General features: G+C 52.2%; 1 protein-coding gene across 1 annotated transcript in view; it reads right to left on the bottom strand.

Moving 5' to 3' along the window:
* Positions 1-3,289: 3,289 nt before the first annotated feature.
* The window catches only part of LOC102378850 (Na(+)/H(+) exchange regulatory cofactor NHE-RF1), a 33,237-nt gene continuing 17,918 nt past the window's right edge, over positions 3,290-18,608 (bottom strand). Inside the window, exons 3-7 of the mRNA XM_006019781.1 lie at positions 15,423-15,584; positions 11,713-11,866; positions 7,388-7,428; positions 5,148-5,255; positions 3,290-4,689 (exon numbers count right to left, since the gene is read on the bottom strand). Coding sequence (XP_006019843.1) covers positions 4,525-4,689; positions 5,148-5,255; positions 7,388-7,428; positions 11,713-11,866; positions 15,423-15,584 — 630 coding nt within the window. The 3' untranslated portion in view covers positions 3,290-4,524. The remainder of the gene's footprint in view (positions 4,690-5,147; positions 5,256-7,387; positions 7,429-11,712; positions 11,867-15,422; positions 15,585-18,608) is intronic.

The raw sequence follows: 18,608 nt of genomic DNA on the forward strand, positions 1-18,608 counted from the left end.
GAATATATCACACCAGCTCCATCCTGTGAAATTCCACCCCGATGCCTTGAAAAAGGTCAGGCTCTGAATCTGGGCGGATGCAGTGGCCCGGTTAAATGGACACCATTAATGGCATGCAGATTCTCCCTCATTGGAAGTTAAAGTGCAGGGTTGACAACCATTTGGGGCATTTAGGCAAGGCTGATGCTTCCTTGAGCAGGGGTGGGGACGGGGATAGACATGGGTGGTGAACTAGGTGACCACCCAAGGTCCCTTCCAGCCCTGTTTTCAATGAGTTTGCAGTTCATCGACCAGCAAGAGATGGGGTTACCCATAACCAGTCTATCAGCTGATATGTTGGAGCTCAGCTGAACAAAGTCCATGAGGTCTTGCTCCACAGGTGTCCACATAGGCAGGAGATAAATCATCAGAGACTGTCCCCCGAAGAATTACAGAAATAGTTCTGCTGGGGTATCAAACACCTTGGGCTGTGGCCATTCAGGGGTCTGGGTTTCTTCTGCACTGTGCTTAACCAAGCCTTTCAGCTGTGTGCATGCTCAGGATAAGGGCTTATCTGTATGACCCACTTAAGCCACTCCGTTTTGTGAATGCTCATAGTGCCACAAAGGATGATGCTTTGGTGAAAGGCCATGCCACAAGGTGGCAGCCACGGAGCAATTCAGGCTGCAGCCAGGCTCAGCAAACAAGATGACTCGGCCGGACACCTTCCCCTGCGAAACCACTTCCTCCATCACAGGCCTCTCGGGGATGTCCTGCTGTTTACGAACTCCGTCGCCATCACCTGGGAGCGAGTGCATGGACAACAAGGCCCGACGGAGACGTGATGCTAATGCATCTTTAGTAGCAATCACTACCCCGCTGGCAGGGGCCTGCGCTTGGATCAAAGCCTCTGTATAATAGATCAATGATAGGGAGGCACTTTCTGGCCAATTAGAGGGCTCTCTCTTTGGGAGCATTGAGGTGTGTTGCACATCAGTGTTTTCCCCCAAACTCACACCCTGCTATAATTGCTTGTTTTACTCACCAGCTACAGCTTCACCCAGCTTGACTCTTTCCTCCATGGGAGTTATCCTTATTTATGCAGTCAAGCAACCCCTCGCCCCCGGTTCCAAGTTTCGCCAGGTAACCTCCCACCGGGGCAGAACCCAAGTGTTTTAGCAAAAGCAGAGACCTTGACCAGGAGCCAAAGGAAGTTTCATTAGCTAGTAGCAGGAGTAAGTTCTATCCTAAAGGACTTTTGACACTTAGGCTTAAATTTACTCATCCTTCTTTCATCTCAGCATCCCCACTTTGCTATTTCAACTTTCTTCCAACTAAGGGTCAGCACCACTGATCTACAAGCTCAAGACAGGGTCTCATTTCTCCCCACGAGGAGTGGGAACAAAATGGCCAACTACTTAGAAATTCGCTTAAGTGCTCACGATGTCAGCCTATAATCATCTGCTGCTGCTGAAGCTGGTCCACTTAGCACCCTGCTGCCTGCTAGCATGCACCCTACATACCTGGTGCTGTCATGTCTGCCAACAGGGATTAGATGTGCAGGTTTCCCATGCTGTCTGGGTCAGCCTCTGGACTTGGGCATCTCTCTTCTCCATGGCTCCCGTGTCCTCACTAACCTGCCTATGCCACTGTAGACCTGACGCTGAGAAAGTCCACGCACCCTAATCATCATGTCAGAGGTCCTTCCAATATCCCTTCCCAACGGTCTCTATTGTGTGGAAGTCAAGGAGAGCACCCTTGAACCCTCACCCCTCTCCACAGCATCTACCCATGAGCAATCACTTGTTTTGCTGCTTTGAGGGGCTCCGATAGCCCAGTCCATGGTCACTGGCCTGACGCTTAGGGCTTGTCAACAAGCTTGTGAAATCTCGATGCTCCAGGGCAGCTGGCTTATTTTCCTCTCTAGGGCTCAGTAGTTGCTGCCCTCTAATCAGGTTACTTAACACGGAGATAAGAGTTGCTGGACCTTGCCGTAACTGCTTCCTGAAAATCCTTTACAGCTATGGCCATAGCAGATTAGTTGATAAACACTGCCTCACCCAACCTCTTCCCATCCCCCTCAGCAGCAGGGATTAGGCCATGATAATCTATAAACACAAACCCTAAAGGAACAAATTTATCCATCTCTCCACCTCCTTGCCCTACCCCCCGCCCCCGTAGGCTCTAGACATAGGCTAATCACAGCAGCGTTGTCATAGCGTGCATCACAGCTTTTGCAGGAAGGCCACCCCGCCTCAGCCAATTAAAGATATTTCTTTTGCAAAACTCTTATTGGTCTAATAAAAGAGATCACCTCTACCATGAGCCCCAATTGCTTTTACCCCCCTCATCCATAAACTCAACTTTTTGACGCGCTGGACACAGGGTGTAGAATTAGCCTTTGACACAGAACCTGCTGAGGGTCAGCTATTGCTCCCCCAAATGAGTGGCCACCAGGTAAGAGCCAATTTATCTCCAAGAGACAAATGGTTGGGAGTAAACAATGGCTTTGCCAAAAACCTGCAGTTCCAGGGGAACAAGCTCTCCCCAAATTCACATTGCACTGGATGAATGGTTTAGGCCAAACTCTGGAAGAACATTTCCAAGATGCCCAAAGTTTTGAAAATGACCTCATAGTCCTCTCAAAGCAGGCCTAACAATTAAATCACCTGAAAATTAAATGGTGCATTTTTGTTTTGGGCCAGCTTTTATGGCCTGATTAACCGGCACCAACTTTTTGCATGCGGCCATCATACAAAGAAGTCACTGAGCGAGCGATGGAGCTCTTCTGCTGTTTTCCATCCGCTGCAGAGTCAGCAGTCTAGCCGTGCAAACACCCTCAAGACATTTTTGGACAAGCGTTTCCTTCCCTGTCTCAGCGCTGTGCTGCACCGGGCCAAGTTACCAGCAAGTCTGACTTCACCCCTGTGTCAACAGAGATGGGGACACCGTGGCAGGCAAGGCCACACTGAAGAGCTTTAACCTGTTGTGAAGAAAGAACGGCCTCCCTCCGTAAAACCAGGTGAGGCAGTCTTAGATATCCCAGAACACACCGCATCACTACCTGAGCCAGCACTGGAGATCTGCCCAGATTTCCTTTACAACATGCTAATACCATGGTAAGAGCATGTCAGGACATTGATACGGGGCCATTTCAGGCCCTCCTCCCAGATCCTATTAGACGCGTGCAGCCGGTGACAGTTCTAGTCGCAGGGCTCTATCTATAGTGAAAGAAGAGCCCTATAGAAGGAGAGGATTGCTTGGAGCATCCAGGCTCCAGCGCTAGAAGGATTTAGCCTGAAAACAAATGTGAAGTCGTAAGGGTTTATTCCAGTAAACAGAATTTCTCTTGAGTTTGACAGTACAACATCCGATCGCAAACATGGAAATAAAACGTCTGCAAGAAATAATTTCCTCAAAATACATTAAAAAAAAAAAAAAAAAAGGGTGATTGGAAACATGTCATAAAAGAAACAGTCCATCCAGGAACCTCTAAATTAAGCACTCTAGCAGTTCCTTCTTCAGGAGTAGCTGAACATCAGTTGCAACGATTGGTCCAAACGCCACCCACCCTTCCTCCCCAGGCGGAAACGAACCCTGCGGGCTGTAACGTGGGAAGAAAGTTCCCCCTTTCCCTCTTGTTCTGAGGTCTCAGCTACCCTGGAGAGCTGAAGTTTTGGAGGGGAAGCTGGCTCACAGTTTGCATGGGACAAACGGTTCCATGATGGCCGAGCTGTATTCAGGACACGTTGTTTTACTGTGGTCGCTCTTAGCCAGTTCAGCTGCAATGCCCTCTTGGGCAACCCCCCCAAACCAGAGGACTTCGGGGAAGGGCGGGGGGAGGTGGACCACCATGGATGCAAGTCTCAGGTCAGAGGTCAAAAAAGTCGATTCTCAGAAGAAATGTGGTTTGGTTCTTGGCCACGCTGGAGTTGGAGATGTTAAAAAGATGCTAGAAGCCTAGGGCTGAAATATTCAGAACTAAAACTAATGAGTTTGGGGGCTCAGCTTGAGATACTGAAGAAAGCCAGGCCTGGTCTTGAAGGAGCTTCTGAGCATCAAATCAGGCTCCCTTGAGGAGTCTCAAGCTGGGGACCCAAAATCGTGAATCCCTCCCAATAGTCTTAGTCTACGCTTTCTACACAGCTTCCAGCGAAAAGCTTGTGAGATGGAGAGTGAAAGGCAGAGGCCCCCCCTGTGAGGCCCGTTGCAAATGTGCAGGGTTTATTTCAGGCCCACGGCGTAGCTCAGTTCTTACCACACGGGTGAACGCCGCACTATTTATAGTATAAAAACACCTTGCCATTCTCTGAACATTAACGCTACACCGTAACACGCAACAGCCACTGAGCCTTTTTTTTTTTCCCTTCAGAAAACAGTAAAGTGAAAGAGAATCGTGTGTCCCAACCGAGGAAGGGCCGGGGAGGACTCTGCTCCCTAGGGAAACGGGAGATTGAGGGGAAAGCAGGATGCTGGTGGAGATTCGGGTTGGATACGGGAGAGTCTGGCATGGCCCCTGTTTCGCCTCCCTTTCCAGGAAAGGCTTCAGAGGTTGCTGAACAGTTCATTTTTCTTGCTCCAGTCCATCTGAGGTGCCCTCTTGCTGGTACGTTTCTGGTGTGCCCGCTCCTTGGCCACCGCCAGGGGAATGTTGAGGTCCAAGGGGAGATCAGATGCGGAGTTTCGCTTCTCTTTCTCCTCAGAGTTAGGCTGGAAAGGTGACAGTGGGGCAACATAAGCGGTCATAGTCCGCCCTGACCCTTCCCTCTCATCCCCCTGATCGGGCTGGTCCTCCTCCCCTTGCATATGGCATATCCTATTTAGTTTCCACCATTCTCCATTCTGTTCCACCCCACCACCTCCAAACCATCTGGCCTGTACTCCATGATTGGTCTCAAAAACCTAGGAAGGAGGAGAGGAGGGGGTGATTTCTTGAGGTGCTGGTCTCATGAATCCCATGACAGGCACCCGATCCGAGCCCCTCATGCGCTCCGGCTACTTTTATTCCAGAGAAGGCGAGCAGACTGGGGGTGCTCCTTGGACAGCGGGAAGAGCATTCTCTACCAAGTTTGCTTGGGCTAGGGGCTTAAATTTGAACCCTCTCCACCCTCCGTGGGAGAGCTGTCCCTCAGCTCCCAGCCCACATCCCTGCCAAACAGGCCCCCTACCTGCTGCACCTCATGGTGGGTCTCATTCGAAGTGGGAGATGCACAAGCTGGCTCAGGGCTAGACAGACTTTCAGACACAGAGCTTGGCCGCTGCTCTCTGCTGTTCTCCTGAAAGACAGAGAATGCCAGTGAGACCCCGATGACCCCTCTACGCAGAAGAGATGACCACGCAGCTGGCCTTTTTCACCACCTCCTCCCACTCCTTCCATGAGAGCATGTCCCTTCGTGGACAGTTCAACTGGCTCCTGCATGTTGGAAAAGCACGTGGGCAGGAGGCGCGAGTTCATGACCATCCTGCATCTTCTGTTCCCCCCCTTAAAGGTCCAGTTCCTACAAATGCTGCTCTCCCTGTACATGAAGACCATGTAGGAGAGACTTGCCTCCTCCAGAAAGGGAAAACACATAACCAACGAGAACATCAGTGGCTAGTAGACCCGAGTTAATATGATGCAGAGAGGCAGGATGCAGGCAGATAGGTGAGGGCCTGAGCAGCACATGGGCAGACTGGTTGGTAATCCTGTGTCCCCTCCTTCAAATGTCATCTGCAGATTCCCCTTAGCCACCCTGCTCCTTTAACCCCTTGAGACATTCACCTGTGTGGAGGGTCACAGCCCTCCGGATTTGGAGGGAGGAGATGCCCTCTTTCCAGAGCAGGCACCACACACCGCATTCCCCAAGGGCCCAGAGGGACCAACAGCTGCTCAGCTCCTCCCTCCAGAGCCAGAAGGGAAGGCCAACTGTTGTATCCTGGAAAGATTAGCCTAAATACTGGGGCTGTCATTAACAGCCCCTGCCCTCTAAGCATGGGCAGGATCTTACCAACAGCTAGACCTCTTCTGCACCCCACTAGTGGGATTTGAGGGCACTTCATTAGAGAGATGGGCAGAATCACCATAAGACCATGGAAAGCAGAGAAAGGTGTATATTGGCTCCAACATGCTCTTCTCTGTGGAGGGCCCGTAAAACAGGCAGCTGGGAAATCCTCTCTCTGAGCACATAATCCACTGAGAGGCCGCAGACGAATAAGCATCTTGTGGACAGGCTGTGATGCTATCTAATCCTTTCTAGCCCTGGATGGACACCAGCTGTGCTGCTTCAGTCTGCGGCATTTGGGGGGTATGGGGAAGAGGCAGCAAGAAAATGCCCTTCCTTTCTCCAGCCTTTCCTTGTCACTGGCCACACTACAGCTCCCAGCCTCACCGGGGGGAAGAACAGCATTTGAAATGTCCAAGGCTTGTCCCTGGGACTGGTCCATACACATTTCCATACCAGATTCAGGGTGATACAGTTAAGGCAGGAATTACCTTGTTACACAGGTGTTTATACAGTGCTTGCTTATTTCTGTAAGTGGGCACTAAGTTGTGCCAATATAACCACTTGGGCAGGACACCAAATCTAAGCCAAGTACAAGCACCATGTGCAAACCAGGCCTCAGGCCTAAGGATTGGGTGAGATGGAGGGGAGGAGACAGGTTTTTTGTTCAGAGGGTGGGGAAGAGAGATGCGATAAATGCCCTCTACTGCCTCACCTCATCTTTGTGGTTTTGCAGAGAATTCCTGTCTCGCCTCAAAAGCATCTCTGAGTCTTGTGTGCTCTCCCCCTCTCCAAGTTTCTACCCAGGCATGGAAATGGCTTGTCAAGCACAGAGGCTGGGTAAGGACCCAAGCTTTCTGCAGGACCCTTTCAAGATCCGGCTGTCCCACATATGGGGTCAGCCACTCTCGTGGGGTCCCTGACTGAAAGAGGGGGTGCCTAGAGCCATTTGAGGGGGAGGTCTGCATGCATCTCAGTTTAAGGACGAAGCTCCAGGCTTTCCTCCTTCCCCTGACATGCGTTCAGCTTCCCTTGGAGGCTCTCGCCAGCAGCTGCCTCCCCTTCTGCACCACGTTGCACTGGGTTTTGTTTTTTCAAACCAGACTGGAAGTAACGAGGCCTTTGGAAGAGCTGCCTGGCTGCAGGGCTCCAGCTGCCCTGGGAAAGAATGGGCCATTCTGTTCTGCAGGATGGGGAGGAGCCATGCAGCGAGCGACATGCCTGGGCCAGGGCTGGGGCTGGAGCTGTCCGCTCTCTTCTGCAAAGGGCAGCTCTGCCCTGGAACAGGAAGGCTCCAAAGCTAGTTAGCTTTGGAGGGAAGGAGAAAGGGAGAAGAAGGGGAGTGCACTCATCCTACACTGACAGCCATCAGCAAACTCAGCGTCAGATGCCTCCTATGAAAACTTAAGACTTGGTGTGAGCTTTACCTTCTCTACTTCGCCGTTGGCAACCGGTTCTGGCAAGGGACCTGGGGATAAGACAGACACAGTTAGACAGTGCTATCTAACCCTCTAACCAGCTGCCTTTATCCAGCTTTGTGACCGAAGCACCAGGACCCTGGCAGCATGATACAAGGGGAGCTGCCAACCAGCTCTGCGCATGTAGCCTTCTCCTCCAGGACATTAAACTGGGAGAAAGTTCTCCCTCCTCCACTTCCCCAGCTACACTTCTGCCTGGAGAAGTCCAAGCTTGGCTGGCATAGATGTGACAGTGCCTTCTAACCTGACTGGCAGGGCCAAGTCGCATGCTGCCACCTGTCCCCCACCACACTTCCCCACTTCTGGGGTGGAGCAAGTGATGCCACCGGAGCCTCCGAATGCCAGCTCAGCAGCATGGCACTCCAGGCCTTGTTCCCTAGGCAGATCCCACAGGCTGTTCTTTACGCTGGGAATATGGCACAGACCCATTTGTGATTAGGAGTTGGTCCCTGGCAGGGGGTGTGTGTGGAGGAAACCCAGCTCAGATTTATCACTAGACATTCCCAGCTCTCACACAGAGGGACTCGTCACTTGTTGGGGGGTAGACAACCCATCCCCATAAAAGTGACCTGGGCCCCAACGTGTGGGGAGCTACCACAGAACGGGGGCACACATATCCCCCTTGAGACCGAACTGGCTACTATCGGTGCCCCCCTCCTCTGGCATGGGGCCAGCCTCTCCTGGCTCCTGCCTCAAATCAGGCCACTCAGATCTTCCCGCCTGGAGTTAACGAGTTGGCTCGGGCCTCCCGCAGTGTCCCCTCTCCCCTGGTCAATTGAGAAAGCCCCCAAAAGCCAGATTGCTAGGCAACACAGGAGCCCACCCATTGTTACCTCCACTCCATCTGGCTGCCCCAGGGGTGGAATGCACGTTCCCCCTCCCCCTGCGCCTGCAGTCATGCGCCAAGCAGCTTTTCCCCCCCCCCCACATCAGGACTCTGTTCCTCCATCTCCTACTGCCCTGGAGAGCCCCCTTGCTTCAGTTTTGCTGCAGAAAGTGGCGTTCTCAGCACAGGTAGTGGACTGTCCCCCATAGCATGGACAAGCCTCTGGTTTTTAGCCTGGCATAGCTACAGGAGGTGAAGCGACAGGTGTTAAGAGTATCCCTTAGCTAGCTGCAGCGTGGTAAAAGCTGTGAAGGACAACCTGCCCTGGGATTTTACAGCAGCTCAGGAAATGCAAGTCCATTACGCTGCAGCTGAAACTCACCTCTGCTTGGTAGAAGACAGAGAGAGTCACCGGCAGCGAAGCTCAAACTAGGGGTTAGTGACTGGTTGCTGGACTGGGGCAGTTACAAGTGGAGCCCAACGGGTTGCCTCAGTCTTCCAAATGCCCCAAATTAGCAGAAGGTAGAACTGCTCTGTGGCAACAGTTCCTGTGTCTGCAATTACCCCACAGTCAGTGAAAACTAAACTGGGACAACTTAACCCTTACGCAGCACATCTTAGTCCTGAACCTGGATAAGCTCTTACTGTGGGAGAAGAGACAAGGACAATTACTGCAGGGCCTTTAAGGTATGCAGAAGCCCTGTCCCGGCTGACTGCGGACACACAAGCAGAAGGAACCATGTGTCGGAGTCGCACAAAGTTCGGCCCAGTGCAAGCGAGGGCTGAGACCGAAACAAGTTGGGGAGCTTGTTGCTTCAAGCATGTACCAATCTCATTCCTGTGCATGGAGGGCTGAAAGAAAATGCTCTTGAGTTGAAGCGAACGTTGGCAAAGTTGAAGGCTCAGTGGTAGGGTGTGGAAATTTAAGAAGACAGCTGTGGTAGGAAACCACATCCTCATAGCCCCAGTGATACAAAGGTTGCATGCTCCATTTCAGAGTTAGTTCCCAAACCTGTGCTCCGGAGGGCAAGCGACCCAGCTGTGAGGAGGTGATGGTGGCTGTACGACACACTCAGCCCTTTCACCTGTACCCTAATTGCTGTCCAGTCATGCAGCCCCCTTTGTCAGACCCACTTCACAGGTGAGTGAACAGAGGTGAAGTGATTTGACCAAGGTCACAGAACAAGATGGTGTCAGAGCCTGCAACAGAGGCGAGCAGCCCCAAGCCCTGCTCTGGTTCCAGGACCAATCAGAAACATGAAGAAAAGCAACAGGGAAGCTCACAAGAGCAAAACCAGTTAGAACATCTGTCTCGTGGCTACATGGGGGAAGATAGAGAGGGCAGAGGCAGGGACTTTCCTGGCTCATCCCTTTAAAGAGATCCCTATGGAATAGAAAGCACTGCTCCTATGCCCCACTAGCCTGGCTGAGAAACACAAAGCTTCTTGAGCAAAGGCCAGGCTGAGGGTCTGAACCAGGCGGCGTGATTCAGGTAAGCGTGGTCTCGGTGACTCCTGTGTTAGTACAGAACTGCACTCAGGAGCCACTCATGGGGAAGGAGGAGGAGGAGGTTGCCAGGATTCATTAAGCCTCTGGAGCTCCCTCTGCTCCTCCACAGAAGGAGTCACATCAGTGTTATGCAGAAGATGCCCAATTCTGCCCTTCCTCCGGCAGAAGGCAGACCTGCAGCAAGACGCCTGTGCAGGTGCCGGTTGGTTGCCGACCTACGTAGATCTGACCCCAGCCACCTAGATTTCCACCTGGCTTGTTAGGCTTCTGCCAATCTCTACTCAGCAAACTGATCATTACCGTCTCCCAGAGCCATCCTACATTTAAGGCACCCTTAAATTTCCACGATTCAGCAGAGTACAGCTGTTCCCTGCTACTGTTATGGAGAGGAGATGCACCATGGTTTAGTTTCTCATTGGACCAAACCCCCCCCCACTTCTTTGTTTAAGGCTTGGGGTTTTTCTCAAACCCAGATTGGAACCACAGCTGTTAGAGAAGGCCTAAACGTTCAGCAGACCCCACCACAACAAAGCCACATCCTGTGTCAAGTGTGGAGAAGGACTCTAGCTCCCTAGATCACGAGCTCAGAGCAATCACTCAGGTCCTCAGCTAGAATTGCCTGCATTTGTCCCTGCAACTGGCACCCTGCACAGTGCCTCTCTCCTCTGCAGGAGAAGCCCTGCCATTAGGGCAATGAAGGGGCCTGGAATGGTCTACCGAGACCTTCTCCAGCCACTGGACCACTAGCACAGCATTAAACCCTCCTACGTGATGTAGCCCCCCCGGGCTTACACCCTGGCTGGGCCGTGCGGGTTTCTGAGCAGCTAGAGGAAGTCAAGCTACCTTGACACTTAAGCCACACAGAAACAGCCTGGCTCAGAATATGACTCAAGCAAGCGCTATTTTGTCCAAGGGCGATCAGAAACCTTACTAGATGCTGCAGCCCTGCTGTCATACAGGCTTCCTAGCTCTCACGTAACACTGGAACCAAGACCCTTGCACCACAGATGCAGCAGGGAAGGGGAATGCAGGGAAAAAAAGCTCCGACCTCCAGCCTTCCCACCGGCAGGCCAAACCCTATCAAAGACAGACAAGGGAAGAGCCAAGTCTGCCATAAACCTAGGGAGGGGAAAGCACGCCATGCTAAGCTCTTATATAACAAAGGGCAAGCCAGTGGAGCCATCTCTCCAGCCTGCACTCTGATCAGGAAGAGGGAGGCCCTCTGGAGTCGTAAAACCTGTCAAACTTTAACCATTTCAGCCATAAAACTCCTACGATCTAGGACAGACACCCACACGCATGCATGCTGAAGGCCAAGGGATCATTGAGCGTGGGGTAACCATGCCAACAGTCTTTCACAAGTGCCAGAAAGTTCCCCGCTGTCGTGCGAGATTATGCCAGCCAAGGTGGGCAGGCCTTTGGCATGCCAGCCAGCTTCCAGACTTGGATGGAGATAGATTCTGCCCTGGCTCCGTGACCAGCAGCAAGCTAAATCTCCTCCCCACGAGGCTGAAGTCTTGGTGACTTCTCTTTCTAGTGCCAGCTTCCCACGGAGCTTGTAAGAGGAGCCGGCGTGTGAAAGCACTGCTTGGAAACTGGCTGCATGCTGTGGACCAGGAAAAGGGGGCACGGGGTGAGACAGAGACCCCCACCACAGCCTGTGCGGAGGTGACAGAGGTCACTTCTTAGCGGGACAGTTCTCTGCCTTCTTTCATTTTGGACAGGAAATTAAGTCACTTCCTCGCTAGGAAGCCTTCTGTTCCCAGCTACCATCTCCTCACATTAAAGACATGGTCACACCAGCCACTTCAGCGAAACTGAGATCTTGGTATCGCTTCTTCTGGCTTGCATGGGAGGACATCCCACTTAAAACCCACCCCGTCCTAGCCGCCCCCCCCCGGCACGGCACGGCACATCACCGCAGCTGCTCCCCTCTCACCTGTCAGGTGTGCCTCCGAGGGAGTGACTTTGCACTTCTTGAAGAACTCGTCTGTTAAGGCATCCACCACCAAGAGCTTGGTCTCTTCTCCACCAGCTTTGATTGCCGACACCACGTCAGCGTGCTGCTTCCCTTCCATGCACACCCCATTCACCTGGTGGGACAAAGTCAAAGCAAAGCCCATGAGAAGAAGAAATGCTGCAACAAGGCTTGCTGTGGGTTAACACAGATGCCAGCACCAGTCACATGGCAATGATTATCCTTGTCAGCTGTTACCCAGCCAGGGCAGGAGCCTGCAGGCTACCACAGGATCCCAAGAACATTATGTATGTCATGAGAAACTCCCTCAAGCTTTAGGCACTCTCACTTTTGCCTCTGTAAGAGTCTTGATTGTCCAGAAGTCCAGGACAGCCAAGCCCCTAGGCATTAATGTCACCCATCCAGTCTGACAGGAGGATGGGATGTCTTGTCATCTCTGAAAATTCCCTCTTAGCTCCCAAAGACCTGTTTCACCCAAATCCTTAACTTGAGGAAGAGGAAATGTGGTTCTCAGACCATGACCAATTATTGGCTCATAGGATCACAGGAAAGTTGGGCTGGAAAGGAGTCCATGAGATCATCTAGTCCAGCCCTCTGCTCAAGGAAGGATCAACCTGACTAAGCCGTCCCAATCAAGTGTCTGTCTAACCTGCTCTTGAAAATGTCTTGGGATGAAAATTCCACACCTTCTCCAAGTAGCCTCTTTCAAGTGCTTGATCAACCTCAAGCTCAGAAAGTTCTTCCTAATTTCCAACCTAAATTTCCCCTGCTGCTGTCTGAGGCCATTGCTCCCAGTTCCCCACAGCCACAGGGAATATCAGACAACTAACCTTCAGATGCACATTGCCCTTGGATAAGTTGTCCCAAAAACGTTCTGGACTTACAAAATGTGTTCCAGGGATACCCTGAACAACAACTCCTCAAGGACGAGGAGCAGGTCAGGAAGAGCTGACCAAGCCATGTGATTCCAATTTGGGTTTTGGACACAGTTCAGGGCACCTCAGAGCCATGTCTCTCCAACATCCTGAGAGATGGGGCTCGTCCTCAATGTGCAGCAAGCTCTCTTACATGGTGTTATTCTTCACATGTTCTCTGAATGCCCTAACGGAGAGCTACAGAGGTGTTGCAAGCATGCTATAAATGCAGGCCCTTGCCTGCTGCAAAGTCACTTCCACATACACACATCACTTCAGTCACAGCTCAGTGTGTCTCTCTTCTCACAAAGATTTCCTGCTTTGCACAAGGAGCTCACAAAAGCATCGAGTCAAGCGCTGGACCATCACCATCACTCAAGCTCAGAGCTGCACCCTCATTTCTGAATAGGAGACTGGACTCCCACACTCAGCTGGCCCCAGCCCCATCCTGTCCAGCTGTGTTATGGCTGCAGCTGAGGCTTGATTTAAAGCCAGGAACACGTGCCTGAGATCTGAGCACAGAGACTTTACACAAATCCCATCCCTGCATCCTTCCAGCCTCCAGGCACTGAGGACCCCTGCGGCCAGACAAGCAACCAAGGTCAGATCTCCCTTAGGAAATGGGTTGCTAATTCAACGCTCGGTGACTAGTGCAACTCTATGAGCAAATCCCTCCCACTGATGAAGATTATACGTGGCAGGGAAACATTTATATCTGTATAGTTTATTTAATTTGCTAAAACAGGTAAAAAAAAAAAAATCAATTTTCTATCTATGGAACTTAAATCTGCATTAGGGATTTTGCTGGCCTAGAGGCATCACAACCATAAATCACACCTCTAACTGATATTTCTACACTAGCAAGAGTTTCTACCACACATCTGCCCAAGCCAGTGCTTAGACTGAGCCTAGGAATCTCAGAGGAAGGGGTCCCCTGTGACCCCAGGAACCTCCCCTCCTACCAGCCTTGGGAATTTCCATCCAGTGGCTCAGTCCACAATCCTGCAGACTAGAAAGTTCCCACTTGACTCCTTCCATCCACTGTCCCTCTGAAGCAGCACAGAGTAGTGGTGCGGAGCACAGCTAACCTTTAACTCCCAGCTGCAGCCTTTCCATGTGCAAGGAACACTGGGCATTTAGCTGCTATGGCACGACAAAGGAGGAAAACAGGATTTGACAAGGTAGAAGCATGTGGCCTTTTAAAGGAACGAACGGTGTGACACGGCCTCGCAGGGCAGCGAGTCCAACAATGAGTGGTTAACCTGCGTTCCAGATGAGCAGGCTCGGTCACAATGAAGGGGTCAGCAAAGCTGGCGCGATTCAGGTGTCACCTGCTCTATTAGTGCCACCGTGGGATTCAGGCCCTCTGGGGAAGAACAGCACTGAGGAATGCTCTGAGAACAGGTGACGTGGCTTGGAAGTCAGCAGCAGGAAGGCTTTGCAGAACCTTCCAAGTCCAGGAGCAGGAATTAGGAGGTGGGGTAAGCCCCAGGAAGGAATCAGGGTGGGTACATGGTAGGGGGGGAACATCCTGGCACAGAATTGCAGATGCCCCCCCCCCCACAGTTCTCCAGAGCTGCAGCCTTTTGGAGATTAGGAAAGCAGGCAGCAAAAGCTCATTAAAATCAGATTTTCTTCGAGTGACTAGCACAGGATTGCACAGGCAATGCTGGCAGGACTGGAGGGCAGGGCTCAGGGCACTGCGTGCAAACAGCTTGGGAGGCAGCTGCTGCAAGGAAGCAGAACAGGAACTGAGGGGGGCAGGAGGACTTCTCCAGCCCCTTCTGGCACATATCAGGGCCAAGCCTGCTTAAAGCCATATTTTCAGAGTCAAACATAGCACGCCAGGCTGCCGCACCCTCCAACACAGCAACCAGCTCTGCACAGACTGTCCAGTACAGCTGCTCCTGTGGGATTGCAGGCAGGGTAATGGGCACAGGGAAGGCTAATTCACTTTGTCACTCTGCAGTGCTAACGAGCCTGTCCAAAGTGCCATGTCAGCACTGCTACACTGCTGCTGGTTCAGAACGCAGCCCCCGCAGCGTGCCACAGCAGTTCAGGGCACTGCTGCCAGGCTGGTACATTGGCATCGGTACACCGCCTCATCCTTGCCCTAGAAAACAGACTGAATGGGTCTCCCTGCAGATTCATCCTCTTGCAGGCGGGGCTGAAGGGCTCCAGGTTTATTACCTGACCTGGGCACTGACACAGGAGAGAGTAAGGCCCTCAGAGGCTTTGGCAGTAGGACACACAGGCCAGGGTCACAACACAGGCCAGAGACCAGCCTAGTCTTTACAATCCCACAGCAGTCTTTGAAGCCTTCTCCCTACAAACCCAGGAGTAAGACGATGCAGTTGCTTTGGGGCCCTCTCCATTACTGTTCAAGATCTCAGCTTCCAGCACTGGCATGGGGCATCCTTACCACAGTCCAGCTACTTAATTTCCAGGCCTGGTGCATGTGGAGAGGGACAAGGGGACAGGGCACGTGAGAGACCAATGCTCCAGAGCTTTCTGCCCAACCCATGGAGGCTATTCCTAGACACCGAACTCTCATCTTGATGATGAAATATAAGCTCTCTTCAGCTCACACTAAAGAGGATGAATTTCCCAGGGGCACCGGTACATGAAGCATCTCCATTACAGATCTCCAGCCTCATGTCGTCTTTCAGAGACCACCCCCATCCCATCCTGTGACCTGCTTTCACATGTTCAACCATTCATCCTCTCTCCTAGTTGCCCCCCTCATCCAGAGCATACCTCAACGATGCGGTCTTGGGGGCAAAGTCCCGAGGCTTCAGCTGGGGAGTCTGGGTCCACAGCACGGATGTACTGACCAGGCTTGTTTTTGTCGCTGTGGAGGTTGAACCCGTAGCCGTTGGAGCCTTTCTTCATCTGGCACAGACGAGGCCGCAGCTCTTTCTGCAGTGAAGGAGACAGTGTGAATGTTGTTGCTTGGCATCACCTAATTCGCCACCTCCTTGCACACCCCAAAAAACAAGAGCCACCACCCTAAACAGCCACAGTCTGAGACTGACTCGCACCAGATGGGGCAACAGAACAGCATGCTCCCTTCCTGGCTGGGACGCCAATTAGGTATATAGCACTGGGCAAGGCAGCTTGTCTATAAAACAGATCCAGCTAGTTAGAGATCAGTCTCACCCCCCACCCTGATGATTAAGCATTTAAAGGGACAAAGTGCAGGATATAGTGACACCTCCATGTTGCCCTTCTCCATCCCAGAGGGCTGATGATGCCTGTTTTGATATCCGAGTACTTCTCCCAAATTGCTTTGGAAGCAATTGCCACATGAGGGTGGAGAAGCCGGCACACCCGCCTGGCCTTGAAACCACAGGCAATTGCAGCTGCTGAAGCCAAATGGATTATAGGGCACCAGGGATTTCTTTGGAGGAACTTCCAGTAACTGCAGCACTCTCAGCTGGTAGGCCTGGCACCTCCCCGTCATGAGCAGGCATCACTTCAGCACTGCCCTTCACATGGTCAGAGTGAGCAGAAGGCTGGGTCACACAGAGAACTTCACTGTATCCAGGACCTCCTGCACACACCACACTTGGAGCAGATCTCAGCCTCCCTATTCACATATGCACCTTCCCTTTGATACAGGCACCGCGTCCTTGGTCCAATTCTTACCAGCAGTCAGTTGCTGAGTCTCAAAACTAGCCTTAAAGGACCACTGTCTGTGTTGCATGAAACCAAGGGACACACAAATGTTCCAGTCTGCATTTAACACAGTCACCTCTCCATGGACCTCTCCCATAGAAATGTGCTCTATCAAGTCAAGAAACACCCCCCCCACCTCTTTTTTTTTTCCTATCCTCCCTGTCCCACCAAGCTCCCATCATCCTGCATCCTCCTCCCACAAATCAACCAGGAGGAAGGGGTCATGTCAGCAGGGCCCCCTACCACCCACCCAGCAGTTCAAGCTCTTCACTTCACGACCTCCCTCAAGTGTAGCGCTCTACCAGCAGTGCCAACGTCTGAGCAGCCATGGGGGACATTCTCCAGGACACGGGGGCAGAAATGTCACAGGAGTTGGGCCCGAGGCCTGAGAACCCCAGGCCTTACTACCGCTTCCAGAACTAGACGCAAAGCATTTCCCCAATGTGGCTTCCCTTCAGCAAGCTATTGACACACACAGCCCAGTAGCCTCTTATTGCCCAATAAAGCTTGCTCAAGGAGGGTGGGAAGTGCAAGTTTAATGTTGTTCCTCTTGAGTATCTGGTAAGTGCCAAGATACTTCGGAGATAGGGTAGCAAAAACTCCACGGTTTTCACCTGGCATCTCCTCTGACCAGCACAAATCTGAACAGGCCCATAACATCCTGTGGCATGGCACAGGTCTACCTGCCAGTCATCTCCAAAGCAAGACCTTAAACTTAGCTACCCCATGGGCACTAGAACCTCTGCTGAAGACGACGCTTGATTTTCTAGTGTCCCTCCCCACATCCAGTGCCCTCCAGTTCCTTTCTGTTGCAAACCAATAATCAGGTTGCAGGCTATAACAAGACTGATGTGCCCTGTCTGATGGGTGTGTGGTTTGAAGCCAAGTTAGTGTTTATTGAAAGCAGTACTATATTTACAGTCAGCTCAGAGCAGGACATGGGTGGGGAAAGTTGGAGAGTCATTCATACCCCACCAAACTAGGCCAGCCAATTACTCGTCCTGAAACCATCCACCAGTAATTTTGGCAAGAAGCGAATAAATCACTTACATAACCAGATGTCATCAAATCTCCTCACTTATTAATTATGCTTAGCACCACCCCAGGGGACATACCATGCTATAGATGGTAAGACATGTCCCAAGCCATCTTCTACCTTGCCCAGGGCAAGAGCCTAGACATGAACCAAGTGCTCCAGGTCCAAGTCCGTGCCCTTTCTACCAGGTGAAAACCCTCAGCCATTGCAACATTTGAAACCAGGCTGAACTATAGTGCAGTCAGCCTGAGCATTAGGACATTCTCACAACACCACAAGGTTATTCTCTTGCATTTAGAAGTTCACCCCGCACACATTGATTGGGTGTTCAGAGATCACTCAAAGCCAAAGAGGCCAACAGAGATTTGGTGCATTCACTGAGTTCTAACTGATGGGCTCTGCCTAATACCAGACCATGCAGCACAACTAACTCTTCCAACATCCTCCTAAAGGAGCAGCTCCCCACACCTTTGGGCCATTCTTGATTGCTATTATCAGGAAGTCAAAACTCTGTCTGAAGCAGAGTCTGACACAGAAGCACACTCAAGACCTCTTAAATCAGGGGTGGACAAAATATAGCCCGCGGGCCACATTGGGCCCACCAGGCAATTTTATCCGGCTTGCAGGCAGGTGCTTGCCAATGACTTGTCTCTGGTCCCTCCTGTGGCTGCCCCTGCTGAGCTCCACATGGGCCTGAGCCCTGCCCACTCCTGCCTGGGGCAAAGTGTTATGCTCACAACCTTGTGCGAGGGAGGGCCCTGGCCAGCATGCACAGCTTCCCGGTGGGGCTGCTGCTGCTGCCTGGCGAATCTGGCCAGCCTGCCAGTGCCCCCAGCCTCCAGTGACGACAACTCCCGCCCCTGTTCCGGGTAGCAGAGCCGGACACAGGCATGGGCAAACCAGGGGGCCACCCAGGGCCTGAAGAGAAAGGGTGCCCAAAAATGGTAATTTTTTCCTGTTGTCCAATTATCATTATCTCTGGCAAAGGGAAGCCTGATACTAGAAATTCGCTTGCCTGGAGTCTAGGTAGGGTACTGCTGGGCAGCAGGTAGGGAAGTAGGGGCAGGCGGGAGGAAGCTGTAGCTTGGCAGGAGTGCGCCGCTCGTGCCCAGTGGGGCAGAGGGAGCACAGAGCCTGGGGTGGCCCAGTCTTATTGCACAGGGCTCCCCACGGCTCAGGTGCAGCTCCCGGGACTCTGCTGGGAGTGGTGGGGAGCCCCGTACGATGGA

The sequence above is a fragment of the Alligator sinensis genome, unplaced genomic scaffold (assembly GCF_000455745.1).
Source record: "Alligator sinensis unplaced genomic scaffold, ASM45574v1 scaffold876_1, whole genome shotgun sequence".
NCBI classification, from domain to species: Eukaryota; Metazoa; Chordata; order Crocodylia; family Alligatoridae; genus Alligator; species Alligator sinensis.